Raw genomic sequence first — 18266 nt, forward strand, 5'->3', positions numbered from 1 at the left:
CCCCCCACCTCGTCCCCTCAGGGATACCCGAGGTAAATCCCCCCCCCCGAAGTGGGGGGGCCCCCTCCTCCTCCCCAGCTGCCCCATTTGGGTGGAAATCGGGAAGGATTTGGGGGGGCAGCCAGCTTCCATACAGTCGCTTTATCGTACAGTAACGGCACCGGGACCGGCACCGAGCTTCCCCAGCTCTGCCCCACGGTGAAACGGGGAGACCCCCCCCCCAAAAAAAAAAAAAAAAAAATGGGCAGGGGGCTCCCCACGCAGGAGACCACGGTAAAATCGTATCCCCAGCGATGGCACCGGGAGGGGGGCCGCGGATCCGGTGCCCCCCCGGTCCCTGCACGCCGGTGTCGCCGTGCCGAGGGCACGTCCAGTGCTTCACTAAGGGAGCGTTGTAGCACCACGGGGAGGGGGCTCGGGCCCCCCCTCCCTACCATCTGGGGTGCCCTGCCCCAGCTTTGCCCCCCTCCTGCCTCGAGGAGCCGGCAGTATAAATAAGGGGGGGCCCCCGAGGGCAGGAGGGGACGGCGCTGCGGCGGCTCCGAGTCCTGAGAATGCCAGAGCAGAGCCTGGGGCACTGTCCCTGGCGCAGGGGGTGGCGGGGGGGGGGGCACGGAGACCCCCGCCCGCCCGTGTCCGGGGGCCGTGCTCAGCCCACGAAGCAGACGGGGCCCAGCTCGAAGCCGAATTTCTGGTTGGCCTCTCCGAAATCGGCCACGGCCACGTCCATCAGCGGCAGCCGCTCGACGCGGGACGAGGACACCTCCAGCACCGTCCGCTCCTGGCCACGGCGTTCCTGCGGGGACGGGAGCGGGTCGAGGGGCTGGGAACACCCCCCCAAAAAAAAAAGAAAAACCAGCAAACGGGGGTGCTGCGGGGCCTCACCTGGCAGCCGTCGTGGAGGGCACGGATGGGGGCGGCCGGGTGGTCGTGGCCCAGCTCCTCGTCGTTGGCCCCGCGGAAGCGCAGGGCGCGGGCGAAGGAGGCGGCGCGGGCGTCGTACCAGGCGGCGGCGTGCTGGCACGTCAGGGTGAAATTCTGGCGGGCGCTGGAGCTCAGGAGGCGCAGGAAGGTGAGCTGGGGCACGGCCACCGGGTTCCCGTCCGCGTCCACGTAGGAGAACTGCGGGGATGGGGGTGGGGGGGGGGGGGGACACGGCGCGGGGTTGAGGACCCCCGCGGGGTTGAGGTCCCCATCGGGGGGGACCGTGCGCCCTGCCTCGAGGAGCCTCGTGCCCGTGGCTCCTACCTTCTTGCCCCTCCTGAAGGTGCTGTACCACGTCCCCGGCTTCTCCCTGTTCCAGGCAGCGAGACGGACCTGGGGGAGGCGGGGTGGGGGGGGGGGGGGTGACAGAGGAGGCAAAACCTCGAACCCGCGGCCCCTCGGGGAAAAGCGAGCCCCGAAACGCCCCCCCTCCGCTTTCCCGGCTGGCGGAGAGGATTTTTGGACCCCCCCCCCATCCTCCCCTCTCGAACTCACGGCCTCGAATTTCTTCTCGGGGAAGAGGCAGGTCTCGCCGCCGGCCGTGAAGTTGCAGAAAACCCTGAAGGCGTCGCGGGAGCAGCCCTGGTTGGGGTCGATCCAGTACTCGCCTGGGGAGGAGGGCAAGAAGGACAGACGGACGGACGGGGCCGGTCCAGCACCCCGCTTTTGTCACCCCCCCTCGCCCTCCCGAGCCCTCACCGTCCTGCAGGTGGGGGTGGCAGAGCTGCAGCTCCTTGCAGACGCGCGCGGGGCTCTCAGGGGTGCCCAGGGGTCGCCGCAGCTGCTCGACCTCGGTGCGCAGGGAGCTGAGCGAGGCGTACACCTCCTCCAGCCCCTCGTAGTCCTGGGGGGGTCCCCGCTCGCCCCGAGCCCCCTGGGCTGCCCGCCGGTGCCTCCCGCTCCGGCTCGAGGGCAGCGGCTCGAGCAGCTCAGCCGGGCGGCCCTGGGGAGGGCAGGGAAAAAGGGGTCAATAGCAGAGCCCCCCCGTTGTCCCTGCGCCCAAAACGTCCCTTACCGGTGGTCCTGGGGGGCCTGGGGGGCCGGTGTCACCTCGGGGACCCAGAGCGCCCTGCAAAAGGATTCGGCCACGCGGTGCTCGCCCCCTGCTGCCACCCAGCTTTGGGGAGTGGGGGGGGGGTCCCATGGGAGCACACGATGGGAGCCCCCACCCTGTCCCCATCCCCGTCCCTCCCCAGCACTCACCGGGGAGCCTTTGGAGCCCTTCTGGCCCAAGGGACCCTGCGGGGAAGAGAAAAGAGGGGAGCGGCGGGGGCTGGGAGCAACCCTGGGCATGCAGCTGCCCCTGACCCCCCCACGGGGCTCGTGCCCCCCCCCTGCCCCTTTCCCATCCTGGGGACAAAGCCCCCAGGTCCTTTAGGGGTGTTAAAGGCAGGCAGGAGAGGCGCAGGAGGCTCAGGAGGAGGCTTGGAGCACCCCCAAAAGCGCAGGCAAATACTCACCGACAACCCGGGGGGGCCGGGGGGGCCGGTGGGGCCGATGGGGCCGGCCAAACCCTGCGGGGAGTCAGCATCAGCCCCGTGCTCGCCCTACCTGTGCCTCGTCTCCCCCCCCCCCCACGAGCTGCGCAGCTCCCCCTGAAGCTCGGGGGAGACCCCAAACACTCACGGGGTCTCCTTTGGGTCCTGGGGGGCCCTGGATGCCCGGGAGCCCCTGGTCTCCCTTCTCCCCCATCTCCCCCGGCGGTCCGATGAGCCCAATCAAACCGGCGTGGCCCTGGGGACAAAAGGGACGGTGAGGCAGCCACCTCCCCAAGGAGCAGCCCCCCAGCCCCCTCCCCAAAAAAAAAAACCCGTCCCACCTTCTCTCCCTTGTGGCCGGGGTCTCCTTTGAGGCCGGGCAATCCCACGGGACCCTAAAAGAGGCAAAGTGGGGGCGGGGGGGGGGGGGTCACGGTGCCCGCGCTGCGCCCGGCCGGGATGGCTACGGGATGGCCCTGCCTTACCAGGGGGCCCGGTGGTCCCGTTTGTCCCGGTGCCCCCAAGAGGCCTTGTTCGCCCTGGAAGAGATTTGGGGTGGGAGAGGGGCACGGGGGTGAGCCCCCCGCCCCCAAAAAATGCCCCTCCGAGCTGCCGTCGCCTCCAGCTGCAGCGGTGGGGGCCGAGGGGACGTCTCCAAGCCATGGTTTTGGGGCCGCATGGGAATGTCCCCACTGCCCCCGATGCCCCTGTCCCTGCTGACCCCATCCTTGTCACCCATCTCCAGTGTCCCTGTCCCTGCTGTCCCCATCCCTGTAGCTCATCCCCAATGTCCCCACTGTCCCCATCCCCTTTGTCCCCATCCCCAATGCCCCTGTCCCTGCTGTCCCCATCCCTGTAGCTCATCCCCAATGTCCCCACTGTCCTGTCCCCACTGTCCCCATTCCTACTGTCCTCATCCCTGAAGCTCATCCCCAATGTCCCCACTGTCCCCATCCCCATATCCCATCCCTGATTACCCTGTCCCCATTGTCCCCATCCCCATATCCCATCCCCATTGTCCAGTCCCCACTGTCCCCATCCCAATGTCCCCATCCCAATGTTCCCATCCCCACTGTCCCCATCCCTGTAGCTCATCCCCACTGTCCCCACTGTCCCCATCCCAATGTCCCCATCCCAATGTTCCCATCCCCACTGTCCCCATCCCTGTAGCTCACCCCCACTGTCCCCATCCCAATGTCCCCTACCCCGATGCCCCTGTCCCCACTGTCCCCATCCCACTGTCCCCATCCCTACTCTCCCCATCCCAATGTCCCCGTCCCCACTGTCCCCATCCCCACTGTCCCCATCCCTGTAGCTCACCCCCACTGTCCCCATCCCAGCTGTCCCCATCCCAGCTGCCCCCATCCCTGTAGCTCACCCCCACTGTCCCCACTGTCCCCATCCCAATGTCCCCATCCCAATGTCCCCAACCCCTCTGTCCCCGTCCCCAGCACTCACCGCGGGGCCGGGGATCCCCCGCAGCCCTTCGGATCCCGGTCTCCCCGGGGGTCCCTGCGCCCCCACGGGTCCCGTCTTCCCGGGTGGCCCCTCGGTGCCAGGCTGCCCCTGGGGACACGGGGGGGGGACACGGGGAGCTGAGGCTGGCCCCACACCGTGTCCTGCCCTGGGCTGGCGGGGGCAGTGAGTTTTGGGGGGGGTCGGGGGGGGCCACCTACCTTGGCACCCTTCTCGCCCTGACGGCCCTCGCGCCCCACGGGTCCCACGGGTCCCTGAAAAAAGGGGGGGGGGGGGGGGCACCAGGAGCTGTGGCTGGCCCCGTTTGCAGCCCCACTGTGCTGTGCCCCCCCCCCCAAAATCCTTCTGCTCATCCCCTACTCACCCTCCGCCCGGGGGGGCCCGGGGGGCCCGGTTCCCCTGATGCACCCGGCGGACCCTAAAACAAAACCGGGGAGGGTGGGGGGGGATTTTGGGGTGAAAATGGCCCCAAAGCGGGGACTGGGGGGGCGCACGGATGTGCAAGACCCCCGGGGAGGGGGGTTTAAGCCCCCCCCCTGCTGCCCCACTCACCGGCAGGCCGGGGTCCCCGCTGTCACCCTTCTCTCCAACAGCCCCGTCCAGACCCTGCGACACGGGGCAGGGGGGGAGCTTTTGTGCTGCCCCCCCCCCCCCCCCCCGAGCCCCCTCCCCAAGGTTTTTGGGGTGCCTCGAGGGGGAGAGAACCGCGGTGTCCCCCCCACCCCCCCCAAAGCCCGGGGTGGGGACATGGGGTGACATTGGGGCACGGTGTGGGGGGGGTGGGGGGCAAACTCACCGGCGGGCCGGGGTCTCCGGGGGGGCCGGGATCCCCTGGGAAGCCGATGGGACCCTGGAAAAAAAGGGGGGGGGGAAATGGGGGGGGGGCTGGGAGGGAGCCCCAGAGCTTGGGCCAGCGGGAAGGGGCACGGGTTCGGTGTTTGTGGGGTGGGGGGGGAGCTGGGGGCGTCTCGCTCCTCCCTTTACCAGGTTGCCTTTGGCTCCATCCTCTCCGGGGGGGCCTTTTTTGCCGGGGGGGCCGGCTGCCCCCGACGGCCCCGCGTCTCCCTTCTCCCCCACGTCTCCTTTCACACCCTGCGGAGGGAGGGGGAGCGATCATATTGGGGGGGTTCGGGGCATTTTGGGCAGGAAAACGTTCGCCAGGTTCTGCCCCCCCCCCCCCCAAAAAAGGGACACCCCCCTTTGGGGTGCAATACTCACGGGGGGGCCAGGCTCTCCAGGGGCTCCGGGGTCCCCAGCTTCACCGGGCTCACCCTACCCAAGAAAAAAGCGAGGAGAGAGACCCCCCTGGGCACAGGGAGGTGCACGTGGCCCCCCCCCAACCCCCTGGCTCCCCCCAGACCTCGAGACCCCCGTCGCCCCCCCCCGACCCCAGCCACATCCTTACCTTTTCTCCCACGGCCCCCGGCTGTCCCACGCCGCCCGGCATTCCCTGGGGACCCTAAAAGCAAGAGGATGGGGGGGGGGGGACACCCGTCGGCACCCCAAATTCCAGCCGAGCCCCCCCCCCACGAGCTGCACTCACCTCGGCACCGCTGGGTCCCTGCGGCCCACGGGGTCCTGGCGCTCCAGGGGGTCCCTGGCGGGGAGGGGGGGGGGGCACAGAGCGGGGTCAGACCCCAAAGAGCCACGGGGGCTGCGTGGGGAGCTGGAGATGGGGGTGAGGGACTCGGAGGGGGGTCCGAATTCGGGGGGGGGGGGGTCCTCACCATGGGGCCAACGTCGCCGTTTTCGCCCTTTTCGCCCGGGGGGCCCGGCATGCCCTGTGGTGGAGCTGGGGTTAGCTGGGGGTCCCTCGTGTCCCTTGTCCCCAAACCGTGGTGTCCCCAATGACCCAGCAGGCCCCCCCCCCAGCTGGGGGTCTCCTTACTTGCAGGCCGGGGGGGCCGCTCAGGCCGGGGTGACCCCGCGATCCCTCGTCTCCTTTCTGCCCAAACATCCCCTGCTGCCCGCGGCGCCCCGGCTCCCCATCAGCTCCCTGCCAAGAGAGGGGTCGGGGTCAGGACCCTGCAGACCCCATTGGGGGGGGTCCAGGGGGGGCAAGGGATGGAGCTGAGATGCGAAGCGGCGCGGGCAAGCGCTCGGTTGTAGGATCGGGGGAAGAAATGGGGTGGGAAGGGTCCCCAAAAAAAAACAACTCACCGCAGGGCCGGGGTGCCCAACGGGTCCCTGGATTCCTGGCGGTCCCGGAGGGCCCTGCGGGGACAGCAGCACCCCCGTGGGGTTCGGGGGGGGGCCCCAAAACCTTTCTCCCCTCGCTCCTCCCCACCTTGCCCCGTTCCTGGAGCTGCTTTGCCCCTCCGGGACCCCTCTGGGGGCAGAGCAGCCCCTCGGCACTCACCGCCTCGCCCTTGTCTCCTTTGCTGCCCTTCTGTCCGGGAAGCCCCATCTCGCCCTGGCCAGAGGGACACGGTGACAAGGTGACAAACTCCTGTGTGTGTCCCCCCCCCAGCTGTCCCCCCCCCCCATGTCACCCACACGCGAGCCAGGAGCGCTGGAGGCCAGGGAAAGTTGGCACGGCTGGGGAAGCAGGGGCCAAGGAAAATCCCCCCCGCTCCCGGGGAAGCCACAAACCCATCGGGGGGGGGGTCCCCGGACCCCTGGATGCATCCCCGAGCCCCCCCCCCAGGTGATATCAACAGCAAAACGTGGGAAAAATCAAAATAAAATTAAAAAAAATGCTGCTGGAGGGGCTGAGGTGCACCCCCCTCCCGCGACGACTCACCTTGTCCCCATCCTCTCCAGCGGGGCCGGGGGGGCCGGGGGGTCCCGGCAGCCCCAGGGGGCCCTGGATCCCGTCGTGCCCGGCCGGCCCCATGGGACCCCGCTCACCCTACGGGGAGGAAGAGGAAGGGATGAGGAAGAGGCCAACTGGGCCCCCCCAGCTCATCCCGGAGCTGCCCCAAACCCCCCCGCCTCGCCCCCCTGCGCCCTGCGGCACCTACCGGGGACCCCTTCTCGCCCAGGGGGCCGGGGGGGCCCTGTGCACCCCCCCGGCCGGGCAAACCGATGCCTCCCGCGGCCCCCGTGGGGCCTCGCTCGCCGGGGGAACCCTGGGGAGAAAGGAGAGGCAGGGGTGGAGGGGGAGAGAAAGGCTCAGCAGCCTTCCTCCCCCCCCCCCCAGTCACCTTCCTCCTCCTCCCCGAATTGCGCACGAGGGAAACCCCAAAAGCTTTGTACTCACCGTGGGGCCGGGGGGGCCGGGGGGCCCTTCGCCACCCTTCAGGCCGGGAGGACCCTACAGGAGGGCAGGGGGGGTTAGGATGGAGCCCGCTCCCCCTCTCCCGGGGGGGCTGTTTTGGGTTGTGCCCCCCCCCCCGGAGCAGCACTCACCGTCTCTCCGGGTGCCCCCCGTGCGCCGGGGAAGCCGTGGATGCCGGGGGGGCCGCTCTTCCCTGCAGCACCAGCCGGGCCGGGGTCTCCCTGCGGGGGGGGGGGACAGGAGGAGCAGAGAGCTTTGCTCTGACCCCAAAGAGCTGGGGGAGAGCCCCCGAGACCCCCCCAGAGCTCACAAAATGGGTGGGCGTGCGGCCCCCCCAGCCCCGCTCCTACCTTGGCTCCTTCTCGGCCAGCAGCTCCGGGCAGACCCTGCTCCCCGGGGGGGCCGGGGGGGCCTGGGTGCCCCCTCTCGCCCACCGGCCCCGTTTCGCCCAATTTACCCTGCGGGTAGAAAACAGGGTCAGCATTTTTTTTTTTTGGGGGGGGGGTCTCTCCATCCATCCAGGCTCACTTCCACACCGAGCTCTGCCGATTTTCCCCCTCACCTGGGGTCCCACCACCCCCGTGGGGCCGGGGGGGCCGGTTTTGCCGTGAAATCCCTGCGGAGGAGAAAGGAAAAAAAAAGAAAAAAAAAAAAAATTGGTTAAAATTGGGTTTCTCCTGCTGTCCCCTGGGGGGGCCGTGGGTCTGGGGGTCTCGGGGGGGGGTCTCACCGGCTCGCCACGCTGCCCTGGGTGTCCCGGCAAGCCGTCCTTCCCGGGGGGGCCCTAGGTAGGAGCAGGGGGTTGTGGAGGGGAGGGCAGGGGGACACGCCAAAACCCCATTCCTCTCCCCACGCTGCCCCCCCCCCAAAAAACTTACAGGGGGCCCTTTGGTGCCCGGGAAGCCGTGGGGACCCTGTGGACCTTGAGGGCCCTGTGGGAAGAAGGAAAAATTTTGGCGGTGGAGCTGGAGCTTCCCCCAAAAGCTCTGGTGCCCCCCCCCCTTCGAGCCTGGCACCCCGTTACCCCCGTGCTCGGCCCCGTTCCTTTTTGGGGTGGCTTTGTAGGGGCGCACCCCGTGCAGCGTCTTTACCTTCTCCCCCACCACGCCGGGGGCCCCATCGTGGCCAGGATCTCCCTGGGGAGACAGAAAGAGGGTGGCAGCAAGGGGGGGGGGACAGTGGGGACAAGGAGGACCCCAAAACCAAGCTCCTACCAACCTTTGGGCCGGGTTTCCCTGTAGGGCCGGGCAGCCCTCGCTCCCCCGGCAGGCCCTGTGGGGGGGCAAAGAGCAGGGTGAGGAGTTGTGGGGTTGGGAGGGGGACAGGGGACAAGAGGGGGGTGGCACACGGCTGTCCCCAAAGCAGCTCCTGTAGGACGCAGATGGAAGTTTGGGGCTGGCTGCTGTGGGAAATGAGAGCCCCCCACCCCGATCCTAAATGCCATGGGATGTGGGTGGGACGCAGGGCATGGGGTTGTGGGGTAGGCCAGGAGCCAAGGAAGGCCCCAGGATGGGTGCCGTGGGCCATAAATGGCTTTGGGATGGTCGCCACGGGGTTGAATTGGCCTTGGGGATGGCTGCTGTAGGGTAAAATCGGTCCCGGGGTGGTGGCTGTGGGGTACAGCCGGCCCCGTGATGGTTGTTGTGGGGTACAACCAGCCCCATGATGGTCACTGTGGGATAAAACCGACCCCACGATGGTCACTGTGGGATAAAACCGACCCCACGATGGTCACTGTGGGATAAAAATGACCCCATAATGGTCACTGTGGGGTATAACCAGCCCCATGGTGGTCACTGTGGGATAAAACCGACCTCATAATGGTCACTGTGGGATAAAACCGACCCCATAATGGTCTCTGTGGGGTATAACCAGCCCCACTATGGTCACTGTGGGGTATAACTGACCCCACAATGATCCCTGTGGGATAAAAACGACCCCATAATGGTCACTGTGGGGTATAACTGGCCCCACAATGGTCCCTGTGGGATAAAACCGACCCCACAATGGTCTCTGTGGGGTAAAACCAGCCCCATGGTGGTCACTGTGGGGTATAACCGACCCCACAATGGTCCCTGTGGGATAAAAACGACCCCATAATGGTCCCTGTGGGATATAACCAACCCCATAATGGTCCCTGTGGGGTACAACCACCCCCACCAGGCTTCCCGACGGCACCCAGGGGTGCCCCCCCCATCAACACCACCCCGGGGTGCCCCCCATCACCCCCAGCTCGGGGTTGGGGCCGCGGCCGCTCACCGGGGGCCCTCGCTGTCCCGTCTGCCCGGCCTGGCCAGCCTTGCCCTGTGGGGAGAGACGAGGTGGGGGGGGGACAGCAGCACACGGGGGGTGTCCCCCCCACCCCAGAAGGACGTGGGGGACGGGGAACGTCCCAACGGGGTGCTGTGGCGTGCTGTAGGGCACTCACCCTCTTCCCTTTCTCTCCCGCCAGCCCCACGGGACCCGGGAAGCCAGCGGATCCCTGAGGACAGAGAGCACGGGTCACAACCCGGGGACACCTTGGGGACACCTTGGGGACACCCCAAATGCCACCCCCCTTTGCTCACCTTAGGGCCCTGGCGCCCGGGGTAGCCTGGGAGGCCTGGCACCCCCAGCTTGCCCTATAAAGGAGAGAGCAGGGTTGAGGTGTGGGCTACTGGGGGGACACGGGGACACGGGGATGGGGACATGGGGACATGGGGACAGTTCTCACCTTCTCCCCCGCGGGGCCAGCGGCACCCGGCTCCCCCATGGGACCCGTTTGCCCCTTCAGCCCCTCGGGGCCGTCCTCTCCACGGGGTCCCAACGAGCCCTGGTCACCCTAAAAGCAAGGCAAAGGTGCAGGGAGCACGCTGCCAGCTGGTCCCCAGCTCCCCCTCCCCAAAATATCTCCCCCTCCCCAAAATATCTCCCCCTCCCCAAATTATCTCCCCCTCCGGCTCCATCCCACTCCGTACGACCCCAAATCCTGCAGCCCCGTGGGGAGGAGCCCCCCCCGGACCCCAGCACCCCGCTTACCCTGTCGCCCTTGGGACCCATGTCACCCTTGAAGCCAGGGAATCCATCTTCACCCTGAGGGGGGGGGGCAGCAGGTTTTAAGGGGATGGGGCCGTGCGGATGGGGTCGCAGCATGGGGCCAAGCCCCAAATCCCAATGCAGAGCTGCCTCCAGCCGCAGCCCTCACCCCCCCAACCCCAAGGCTACCCCAGGGCAGGGGCGAGTGCCCCCCAAAACCTGGGGCTACCACGGGACCAAGACCCCCCCACCCCGCTGACCCCCTCGCCACCCCACCCCTTACCTTCTCCCCTTTGCTGCCCTTCAGGCCCCGCACCCCAAAAGCTCCCTGCAGAGACAAAAAGGGGGCCGAGGGAGGACCCCAACCCCAAGGGACACCCCCCCCGGGCCCCCCACCTCGTCCCTCAGCAGGGCCACGCAGCGCGTGGGGTGGGGGGGAGCTGAGCTTACCTTCACCCCACGGGGTCCCGGATAGCCGACGGGACCCGGGGCACCCACGGGACCCTGGGGACAGGCTGAACATCAGCAAAAAACCCACAGGGGAGACCCCACAGCCGTGCCTGGGACACGGGGTTGGGACCCGTCCCCTTACCTGGAGGCCCTTTTCTCCGGCCGGCCCTTCTCGGCCAGGGTGACCCTGCAGGGACACCCCAAAAATGAGCCCCAAAACGGGGAGGTGACGGCGTCCCCGTTGTCGCCGCGGTGCCGGGGATCAGCCCGACCCCAAATCCCCTCGCCGCTACTCACCGGGGGCCCGTCGGCCCCAGCCACCCCTTGGATTCCCGGCTTCCCCGGAGGGCCCTGGGCGAGAGGAGGACGTGAGGGGGGGGGACACGGTGGGACCACCCCCTCGCCCGTGCCAGCTCCAGACTCACCTTATCCCCCGGCAGCCCAACGGGGCCCTGGGGGCCGGGCAGACCCTGTGAGAAAACAGTGGGGTGCTGAGAAGGGCCCCCCAGCCCCATGGGGACACCCCCTTGGCCCCCCCCATCCCTTACCTGAGGACCGGGGTTTCCTTGCTGGCCCGGGGGGCCCGGCTCCCCTTGGATTCCCTGGGTGGGGGGCAGAGGAAATCCATCAGCACGGCCCCAAAAAAAAAAAACCCTGCGGGCACCCTCCCGTGCCTCCCCACCCTTGGGGTTAATTTGGGGTGGGGGCTCCCAGCAGGGCACCCACCACGTTGCCCTTGGGTCCCGGCGCGCCGTCGATGCCGCTGGCACCCTGCAGGGGGGGGGGCGGGAAGGAGGGAGCCTCAGGGCGCTGCACCCCAAGGCGACGCCCCGCAGAAAAAGCCCGGACGGACAGACGGGGACGGACAGACGGACGCTGCCCCTTACCGGTGGTCCCGGGGGGCCGGGGGAACCCCGGGAGCCGATGAGCCCCCGCATGCCCTAGGGCCAAGGAACGGAGGCGTTAGCAGGGGGCCAGAGCCCGAATCTCCCCTCCAAAAAGCTGCGGGGGGGCCAAAACCCCCCAAACGTGGCTGTCCTGGTTCTTCGTGCCCCCCAAAACCTCCTGGGGCTGGGGGACAACCGAGGCCACCCCCCCCCCCCCCCACGGATACTCACGGGTTCCCCCGGTTGTCCCCGCGGTCCCGGCAAGCCGTCGGAGCCCTGGGGGGGGACGGAGAGGAGCTGAGCGTGTCCTGCCCGCACCACCAGGGCCTGATCCTTCCCCAGCCCCCCCCCAGGATCCTCACCCTGGCTCCTTTCTCCCCGGGGGTGCCCGCGGGTCCTGGCTTCCCCACGTCACCCTACGGGACGGAGAGGAGGTGAGGGGACACCGGGACGGGTGGCGGCAGGAGGGGACGCGGCGCGGTGGCACTTACCCTGTGGCCTTTCTCCCCCGGCAGCCCCGGCAAACCATCGAAGCCCCGGTCACCCTACGGGGCACAAGATGAGCCCACGGCCCCCTCCCCAAAAAAAAAAAGGGGGCCGTGGGCGTCCTGGCACCCCAAGCACCTTGGGTCCGGTGTCCCCCGGGAGTCCCCTGGCACCGTCAGCTCCAGCGCGACCCTGCGAGAAGGGGGTGAGGAAGGGGCAAAAAGCTCCGTGCCCCCCCCCCCCCAGGGGTGAGGGGGCAAGTTTGGGGGCGTGTGGCAGCAGGGTAAGGCGTTTTGGGGGGGGGGCTGCAATTAAAACCCACAGCGCTTACCCGTCTGCCCAGCTTCCCCGGTGGTCCCGGGGGTCCCTGCAGTCCCCGGGGACCCTGATGGAGAAGAGGAAGAGGAGTGAGAGGAGAGGAAGGCTTCCAACAGCCCCCCCCCCCCCCAACCCCAACCTTACGAGACTCACCCGCGGCCCCATGTCCCCCGCGTCCCCTTTCAGGCCCGGGTGTCCTGGCAGACCCTAAAAAAAAAACGGAGAGCGTGGAGCCCCCGCCATGGGGGGGTGCCCAAAGACCCCAGTGTGAGGTGGGCGCCCCAAGGGGGTCCCGCAGCAGCCCCCACGCCAGCAGCACTCACCAGGGGACCCGGGCGGCCGGTGAGCCCCATGGGGCCGGGGGGGCCCTTCATGGCAAGCTGGGGAGGGAAAGGAGGAGAGGGGTGAGGCGGGAGGGGGGAGGTTGAGCCGCGGGGGTGGGCGCGGGGGGGGGTCCTGACCTTCGCCTGCTGTAGGATCGCCTGGGCTTGGGCTTCTTGGAAGGAGACAGTGGGGCCCTTGAGGGAGTCCCCCCCAAACTGGAACTGGGAGAGGAGCGGGGTGAGGGCAGGGGGGAGCCAGTTGCCCCCCCAGCCTCACATCCCAGCACCTACCGGCAGCATGATCATGGTCCCGGCGGGGCCGCGGATCCCATCGGCTCCTGGCAGCCCCGGCCGTCCCGCCGGGCCCTTTTTTTTGGGGGAGGGGGAAAGGGGGGGTGCTCGTCACCGTCACGCCAGCAGAAGCCGAGCTGTCAGGTCAGGGCCTGCAGCTCCATCGCCCCGCACGCCCCGGCACGCAGCCGAAACGCCTGCGGCCCCACAGCCGGCCCCGTTGCGGGGCAGCTCTCCCTCCCCGTCTGCTCCATACCTGCTCTCCGGGGTCCCCGGGCAGCCCTGGGAGCCCCGGTGGTCCCAAGGGTCCCGTTTCCCCCTGCGGAGGACATGGAGGAGTGTTAATGCTTGGGCTTCTGCAAGCCCTCCCCGCAGCAGCACCCCCCCCTGCTCCTTACCGCAGGGCCCGGGGGTCCCGGCGGCCCCTCGAATCGCCGACCCTAAAAGAGAAAGGAGTGAGCACGGCGCGTCCCTGCGCCCCGTCCTGCAAGCCACCACCCACAGGTGACCCACAAGAGGGCTCTAAGTGTCCCCGGGGGGCCACATGCCCCCCTTCTCACCGGTTCCACGACGGCCGGCTCGCCCTTGTCCCCTTTCAGGCTGGGTTCCTGCGGGACGCAGCGCGGCGCCGGGGTCAGGGACCGCGGCCACGAGCTCGGGGCTGAGCTCCGAACCGCCTGCAGGACCCCCGGACCCCATACCGTGGCCCCAGCTCGTCCGGCCGTGCCTGGAGGGGGTCCCGGTCCTCGTCCCCAGCGTTACCTGGGGAGCCCGGATCACCGTCTCCTCCCGCTCGGCGGGGCCGAAGCGCTCCGGGCTCGCGGGGTCCCCGTCGTAGTAGTCCTCGTAGCCCGGTGGCTCCCCGCTGGCAACCCCAGCGGCTCCGTCCTCCCCGGATTCCAGCACGAGCTCCTCGCCAGCGTCCTGAGGGACAGGGTTTGATGCTGGGGATGCGCAGATTTTGGGGATCCCCTGCCCGCTACTGCTCCCGGCCCCGGCGGTACCTCGAAGGGCTCGGTGAGGTTCAGGGCGACGCTCACGGTGGTGGCCAAGCTGGAGGTGACCGGTGGCGAGGAGCTGTCCTCCGGGGACGGCGGCGTCGGGGTGGGTGTGCTGCCCTTGGGTGATGCGCAAAAGGGCACGGGGTGAGGATCTCAGCACTACAGCAAAAGGAGGCGCTGGCCCCTTTTGGGGAGGACCCCTCACGGGGTCCCACAGCGACGCCGCGGTTTTGGGGTGTCCCCAAAGCCGCAGCCCAGCTTCGGGACGCCGGAGCCGTTGGTCTCTTGGGTTTGGGGAGGGCGAGGCAGGGCTGGGCAGCCGGGGCTGCCGTTCCCTTGCACGTCGGGGCCGTGCAGCCCCTGGCTCCGAGCAGCACCTGGAGCTCGGCCACCCCTCGCCGGGGCTCTCCCACCCGGCCAAGGCTGAGTCATCGGCAGGAGGGACCGCGGCCCTTGGCCAGCCTCCGGCCTCCAGCTGCAGCCCCGACCCACTTCCAGAGCCAAGGGAGGACGAAGGCGAAGAGGGGGCTGCCCCCAGGGGACCCCCAGCGGGTCCTGGGACCAGGCCAGGAGCCGTGGGGACGGCTCAGCCCCAGGTGCAATCGGCACCGGCGTCCCTGCAGGCACGGGGAGGAGCCGGCACGGCCAGCGCCCTGCCAAAATCGCATCCAACAGACCCAAAGGTCTGGCTCCGCCGGGGCCAGCGCTGCCGGAGCCGGCCCGTTTTGCCCCAAATTGCACAAAGACGAGGCGGGGAAGCTGCTCTGGAGGCAAAGCACCGTGCCGAGGCACTGCCAGCTCGGAGACGCATCCGGGTCCCTCGGGCCACGCACACCGCTCCGTATTTAAACCAGATTCGGGGCTCGGCTGCTCACCCTCACTACCTGGCTGGCCACGGCGGAGGGCTCGGGGGCCTCGTGCTGCTCCTGCAGCTCCTTGTTCCTCCTCTTCTTGCCCTTGCCCTTGCGCTTGCCTTTCCCCTTGCCCTTCTTGCCCTTCCTACGCGGGGCGGCGCTGGGCTCCGGGCCGCTCTGCAAGGGGCAACGCAGAGAAAAACGTGGGCATCGGGGGGTGTCGGCAGGAGGGGAGCACCCGAGGGTCCCCCCCCGAGCTTGGTCGGGTGCCCACCTCCTCCGGGAAGGGGGCCAGGAGCGGGTAGAGCAGGGGCTGGTGGCAGGCTGGCATGTAGAGCTGGCAGTAGGAGTGGGCGGTCGCGGGGTCCGGCACGATCAGCAGCTGCTGGATGTCACCCTGCGGCGAAGAAGGAGAGGGCGAAGAGGGTGGCAGCAGGGTGGGAGGGGGGGGAAATTGTTCTTTTTTTTTGTTTTTTTTTTTTTTTAATTCCCCCTCCCAAGACGCCCCGGATGCGTGCCCTGTCCCTGCACAGCTCGGGACAGCCAGCACGGACACCCCCTCGGCCCTGGCTTGCAGGCACAGGGGGGGGGGCGAGCGGACAAAGGCAGCCTTGTCTGCTCCCTGGGGGGAAAAATAAGCGGGGGGGGGACAGCAGCTCCATCGCCTCGCTGCCTCAAAGCGTCCTCTTTGCCCGTGGCCCCTGACATTTGCAGCGGGAGGGAATGCGAGGAGGGGAACGGGGACAGGGAGCAGCCCCCAGCGGGAGCGACCCCCAAGGCGTCACCCCATTTTCCTGTGACAGCCGGGACGACGGCACGGGGATTTTTTGGGGTGTGTGTGGGGGGGACCCTCACCTCGAACACCTCCTCATCCAGCAGGCGCGCCCCGAAAAGCGTCACCCCCTCGGTGCTGACGACGGGCCGGGGTCCTCGCTCCAGCGGCAGCGTGGCGAGGAGGTGGCAGTCCACCAGCAGGGACACGTTGGTGCCCTCCACGGCCAGCGCCACGCGGTGCCACCTGCGGAGACGGGGCTGGTTTGGGGCGAAAGAAGGCAGAATCCGGCCTCCCCCCCGTGGCTCTGACGCTCACCTGCCGTCGGCCAGGTTCACCTTGCGGAAGACGGGGTAGCGCTCGGGGGCCGGGTGCCCGTCCTGGTCCTCGTAGAGGAAAACGGGCGAGCGCCCGACCTCCAGCCCCAGCTGCTGCACCCCGCGCTCGTCGTAGATGGAGAGCAGGAAAGCTTGGCCGCCGCGCCGGGCACGCACCGTGGCCAGGATGGAGAAATCCTCGGGGAAGGAGGAATCTGCAGCAGGGGTGGAACCGGGGGGGCGTTCAACCCGAGCCCTAGGGATGCTCGCGGTCCCCCCCCCAAAAAAAGAAAAAGGGTGGTGGTGGGAGGGGGGGGGGTACCGGGGAAGAGCTGGCGGGTGGGCGCGCTGAGCTGCGTGCGGTTGTCCACGCGGAAAGCCAAATCGGGGTCCTCGGTGCCGGGGCGCTGGGTGCAGATCCCGGCGGTGACGGCGACGCCGTCCCGGCCGTCCTTCATGCCCAGAGTCTGCAGCACGTCCACGGGCACGGCTGCGGGGCGAGAAGAGACCCCCCCCCACCCCCCCCGCAGGGTTATTAGGACCCCCCCCCAACCCGAAAAGCCCCGAATCACCTTCGGCGGTGATTTTCGCCCCGCGTCCCCATCCCCCTGCCTGCGTCCTGCCAAAACGGGGCCGGTGCCAGGCAGCTGTGTGGGCCCAAGGTCCGGTCCGCGGCCGCCAGATTCCTCCGGCGCATTCCTCCGCCCCCGCGGCACGGGAGCACCCCAAGGGGCTGGAGACCCCCCCCCTTTTTTTTTTTTTTTACCCTTTTACCCCCCCCCCACGCGCGCACGCGCTCCCCCTGAGCGCCCCGTTTGGCTGGGCGACGAGGGGATCCCGCAGGGTTTAGGGCGTGCTGAGGGTTAATCCCGGCACGGCCAGGTGTGTGGGGACGGGGGGGGGGGACATAGGATTTGGGGTGGGGGGGGTGAATGCAGCCACATCAGACAGCACCGGGCCCCCCGCCCCAGGGTGCCAGATGCACGGAGGAGCCTGTCCGGGCAAGCTGGGGAGGGGGAAGCGGGTGCAGGAGGTTGAGTGGGGGGGGGAAAAATTCCTCCTGGGGCTCCCCACGCTGTGCCCCCCCCCCATCTGGGGCACCCTAAGTGACAGCGGGGACACGGCCGGGGCTGGGAACGGGCTGACCCCGTGGCGGCCGTGCCGAATCTCAGGCCCTCCTGACCCCGGCACATGGGGCTGGTTTCCTGCCCGTGCTCCCCGGGGAGGGCTCGTGGCGTGCCGGGACCCCCCCCCAGCAAGCCAGGACCCCCCCCCAAAAACCACCACCACCACCACCCACCCCTTTCCCGGCACAGCGGTCGTGGGTGGCCCCGGACCCAGAAATGCCTGGCCTGGGTGTTTTGGGGTGGGGGCGTGGGAATGCCGAAGGTGAATCCCCGTTATTGGCACCAAAATGCCCCCCCCCACCCCAAAAGCCCCCCCAAGTGACCCGGCTTCGTGTCCCACCTGCTCCGAGCCACGCACCGTGGAGGGGACACGGGTGCCTTTGGGGACACCGAGCCCTTGGGCTGCACGGGGGGGCCCTTAACCAGGGTGGGGGGCACCCCTTCATTGGGTGGGGGGGGGGCACCCTTAACCCTGGGGGCACGACCCCCACGCGGTGACCCCCCCACCCTCACCGCTCCCTCTCCCAGCCCAGGGGGACCCCCGCAGCCACCTCCGGGCGGGTGCCCCCCAAAAATGGGTGCTTGCCTGCCGCCCCCCCCGGGGTGGGGTGGGGTGGGGGGGGGGCACCTCCCCCCCTCCCCACCCCTGTCCGTGGTGCTGAAGTCACCGAGCCCCCCCCCAGACCCCAAGAGGGGACCCCCACGCGTGCCCACGGCAGGGGGGCGCGCAGCACGGGACACGCGTGGGCGAGGGGAACCCCCCCCCCAAAATACCCCCCCCCGCCCCGTGGGGTACCTGCGGTGGCCGCTGGCAGCAGGGCGAGGAGGGCGAGGAGGGCGGCGGGGCGCGGGGGGGGCTCCATGCCCCCGGTACCGGAGCGCACAGCTCGGCCCTGCCGCCGCCGTGCTGAGCCCAGCGGGGCGTGGGGGGGGGGGGGGGGGAAGCCCCGGCCCGCCCAAAGCCCCCGCCTCCAGCCCGGCCCAGCCCCCCGGGCGGAGCCCCCCCACCCCCCCCGGTTAATTTAACCCCCCCCCCCCCGGTTCGGGAACACGGCCCCCAAAAAGAGGGGCTGGGGGGGAGAGACGCAAAATCCCATATGAGGAGGTTTGGGGGTGCCGAAGTGCCCCCCTCATGGGGAGGTTTTGGGGTGCACTGCCCCCCCCCGGGGTGGATTTGGGGGTACAAGACCCCCCCACAGAGGTAGGTTTAGAGGCACTTGTCCCCCACCCCACTCTCAGCCCCACAAGCAGGTTTGGGGCACACAAA

At 69.3% G+C, this 18266-nt stretch overlaps 1 protein-coding gene across 2 annotated transcripts; it reads right to left on the reverse strand.

Moving 5' to 3' along the window:
• Positions 1–126: 126 nt before the first annotated feature.
• On the reverse strand, positions 127–17915 carry COL5A3 (collagen type V alpha 3 chain). Of its 2 annotated transcripts, none has more exons than XM_032204959.1 (67): positions 17796–17915; positions 16195–16362; positions 15874–16087; positions 15639–15801; positions 15058–15180; positions 14814–14960; positions 13933–14046; positions 13691–13852; positions 13489–13536; positions 13327–13368; positions 13185–13247; positions 12929–13003; positions 12776–12859; positions 12638–12694; positions 12468–12521; positions 12328–12381; positions 12135–12188; positions 12002–12055; positions 11873–11926; positions 11742–11786; positions 11511–11564; positions 11350–11394; positions 11172–11225; positions 11049–11093; positions 10921–10974; positions 10766–10810; positions 10624–10677; positions 10457–10501; positions 10177–10230; positions 9872–9979; positions 9726–9779; positions 9587–9640; positions 9418–9462; positions 8377–8430; positions 8250–8294; positions 8037–8090; positions 7889–7942; positions 7721–7774; positions 7509–7616; positions 7290–7379; positions 7141–7194; positions 6902–7009; positions 6682–6789; positions 6298–6351; positions 6099–6152; positions 5827–5934; positions 5666–5719; positions 5482–5535; positions 5344–5397; positions 5157–5210; positions 4923–5030; positions 4735–4788; positions 4491–4544; positions 4303–4356; positions 4139–4192; positions 3921–4028; positions 2948–3001; positions 2804–2857; positions 2611–2718; positions 2445–2498; positions 2188–2223; positions 2000–2053; positions 1684–1927; positions 1480–1592; positions 1249–1317; positions 886–1122; positions 127–796 (listed from the first exon to the last, which is right to left on the reverse strand). In XM_032204959.1, the coding sequence occupies exons 1-67, from the start codon at positions 17860–17862 to the stop codon at positions 650–652; spliced, it is 5316 nt and encodes a 1771-aa protein (XP_032060850.1). In that variant the 5' UTR covers positions 17863–17915; the 3' UTR covers positions 127–649. The 2 variants fall into 2 exon arrangements, with proteins under 2 accessions (XP_032060850.1, XP_032060849.1); XM_032204958.1 differs by having other exon boundaries at positions 14805–14960.
• Positions 17916–18266: the final 351 nt, after the last annotated feature.

The sequence above is a fragment of the Aythya fuligula genome, chromosome 30 (assembly GCF_009819795.1).
Source record: "Aythya fuligula isolate bAytFul2 chromosome 30, bAytFul2.pri, whole genome shotgun sequence".
In the NCBI taxonomy this organism is placed as follows: Eukaryota; Metazoa; Chordata; class Aves; order Anseriformes; family Anatidae; genus Aythya; species Aythya fuligula.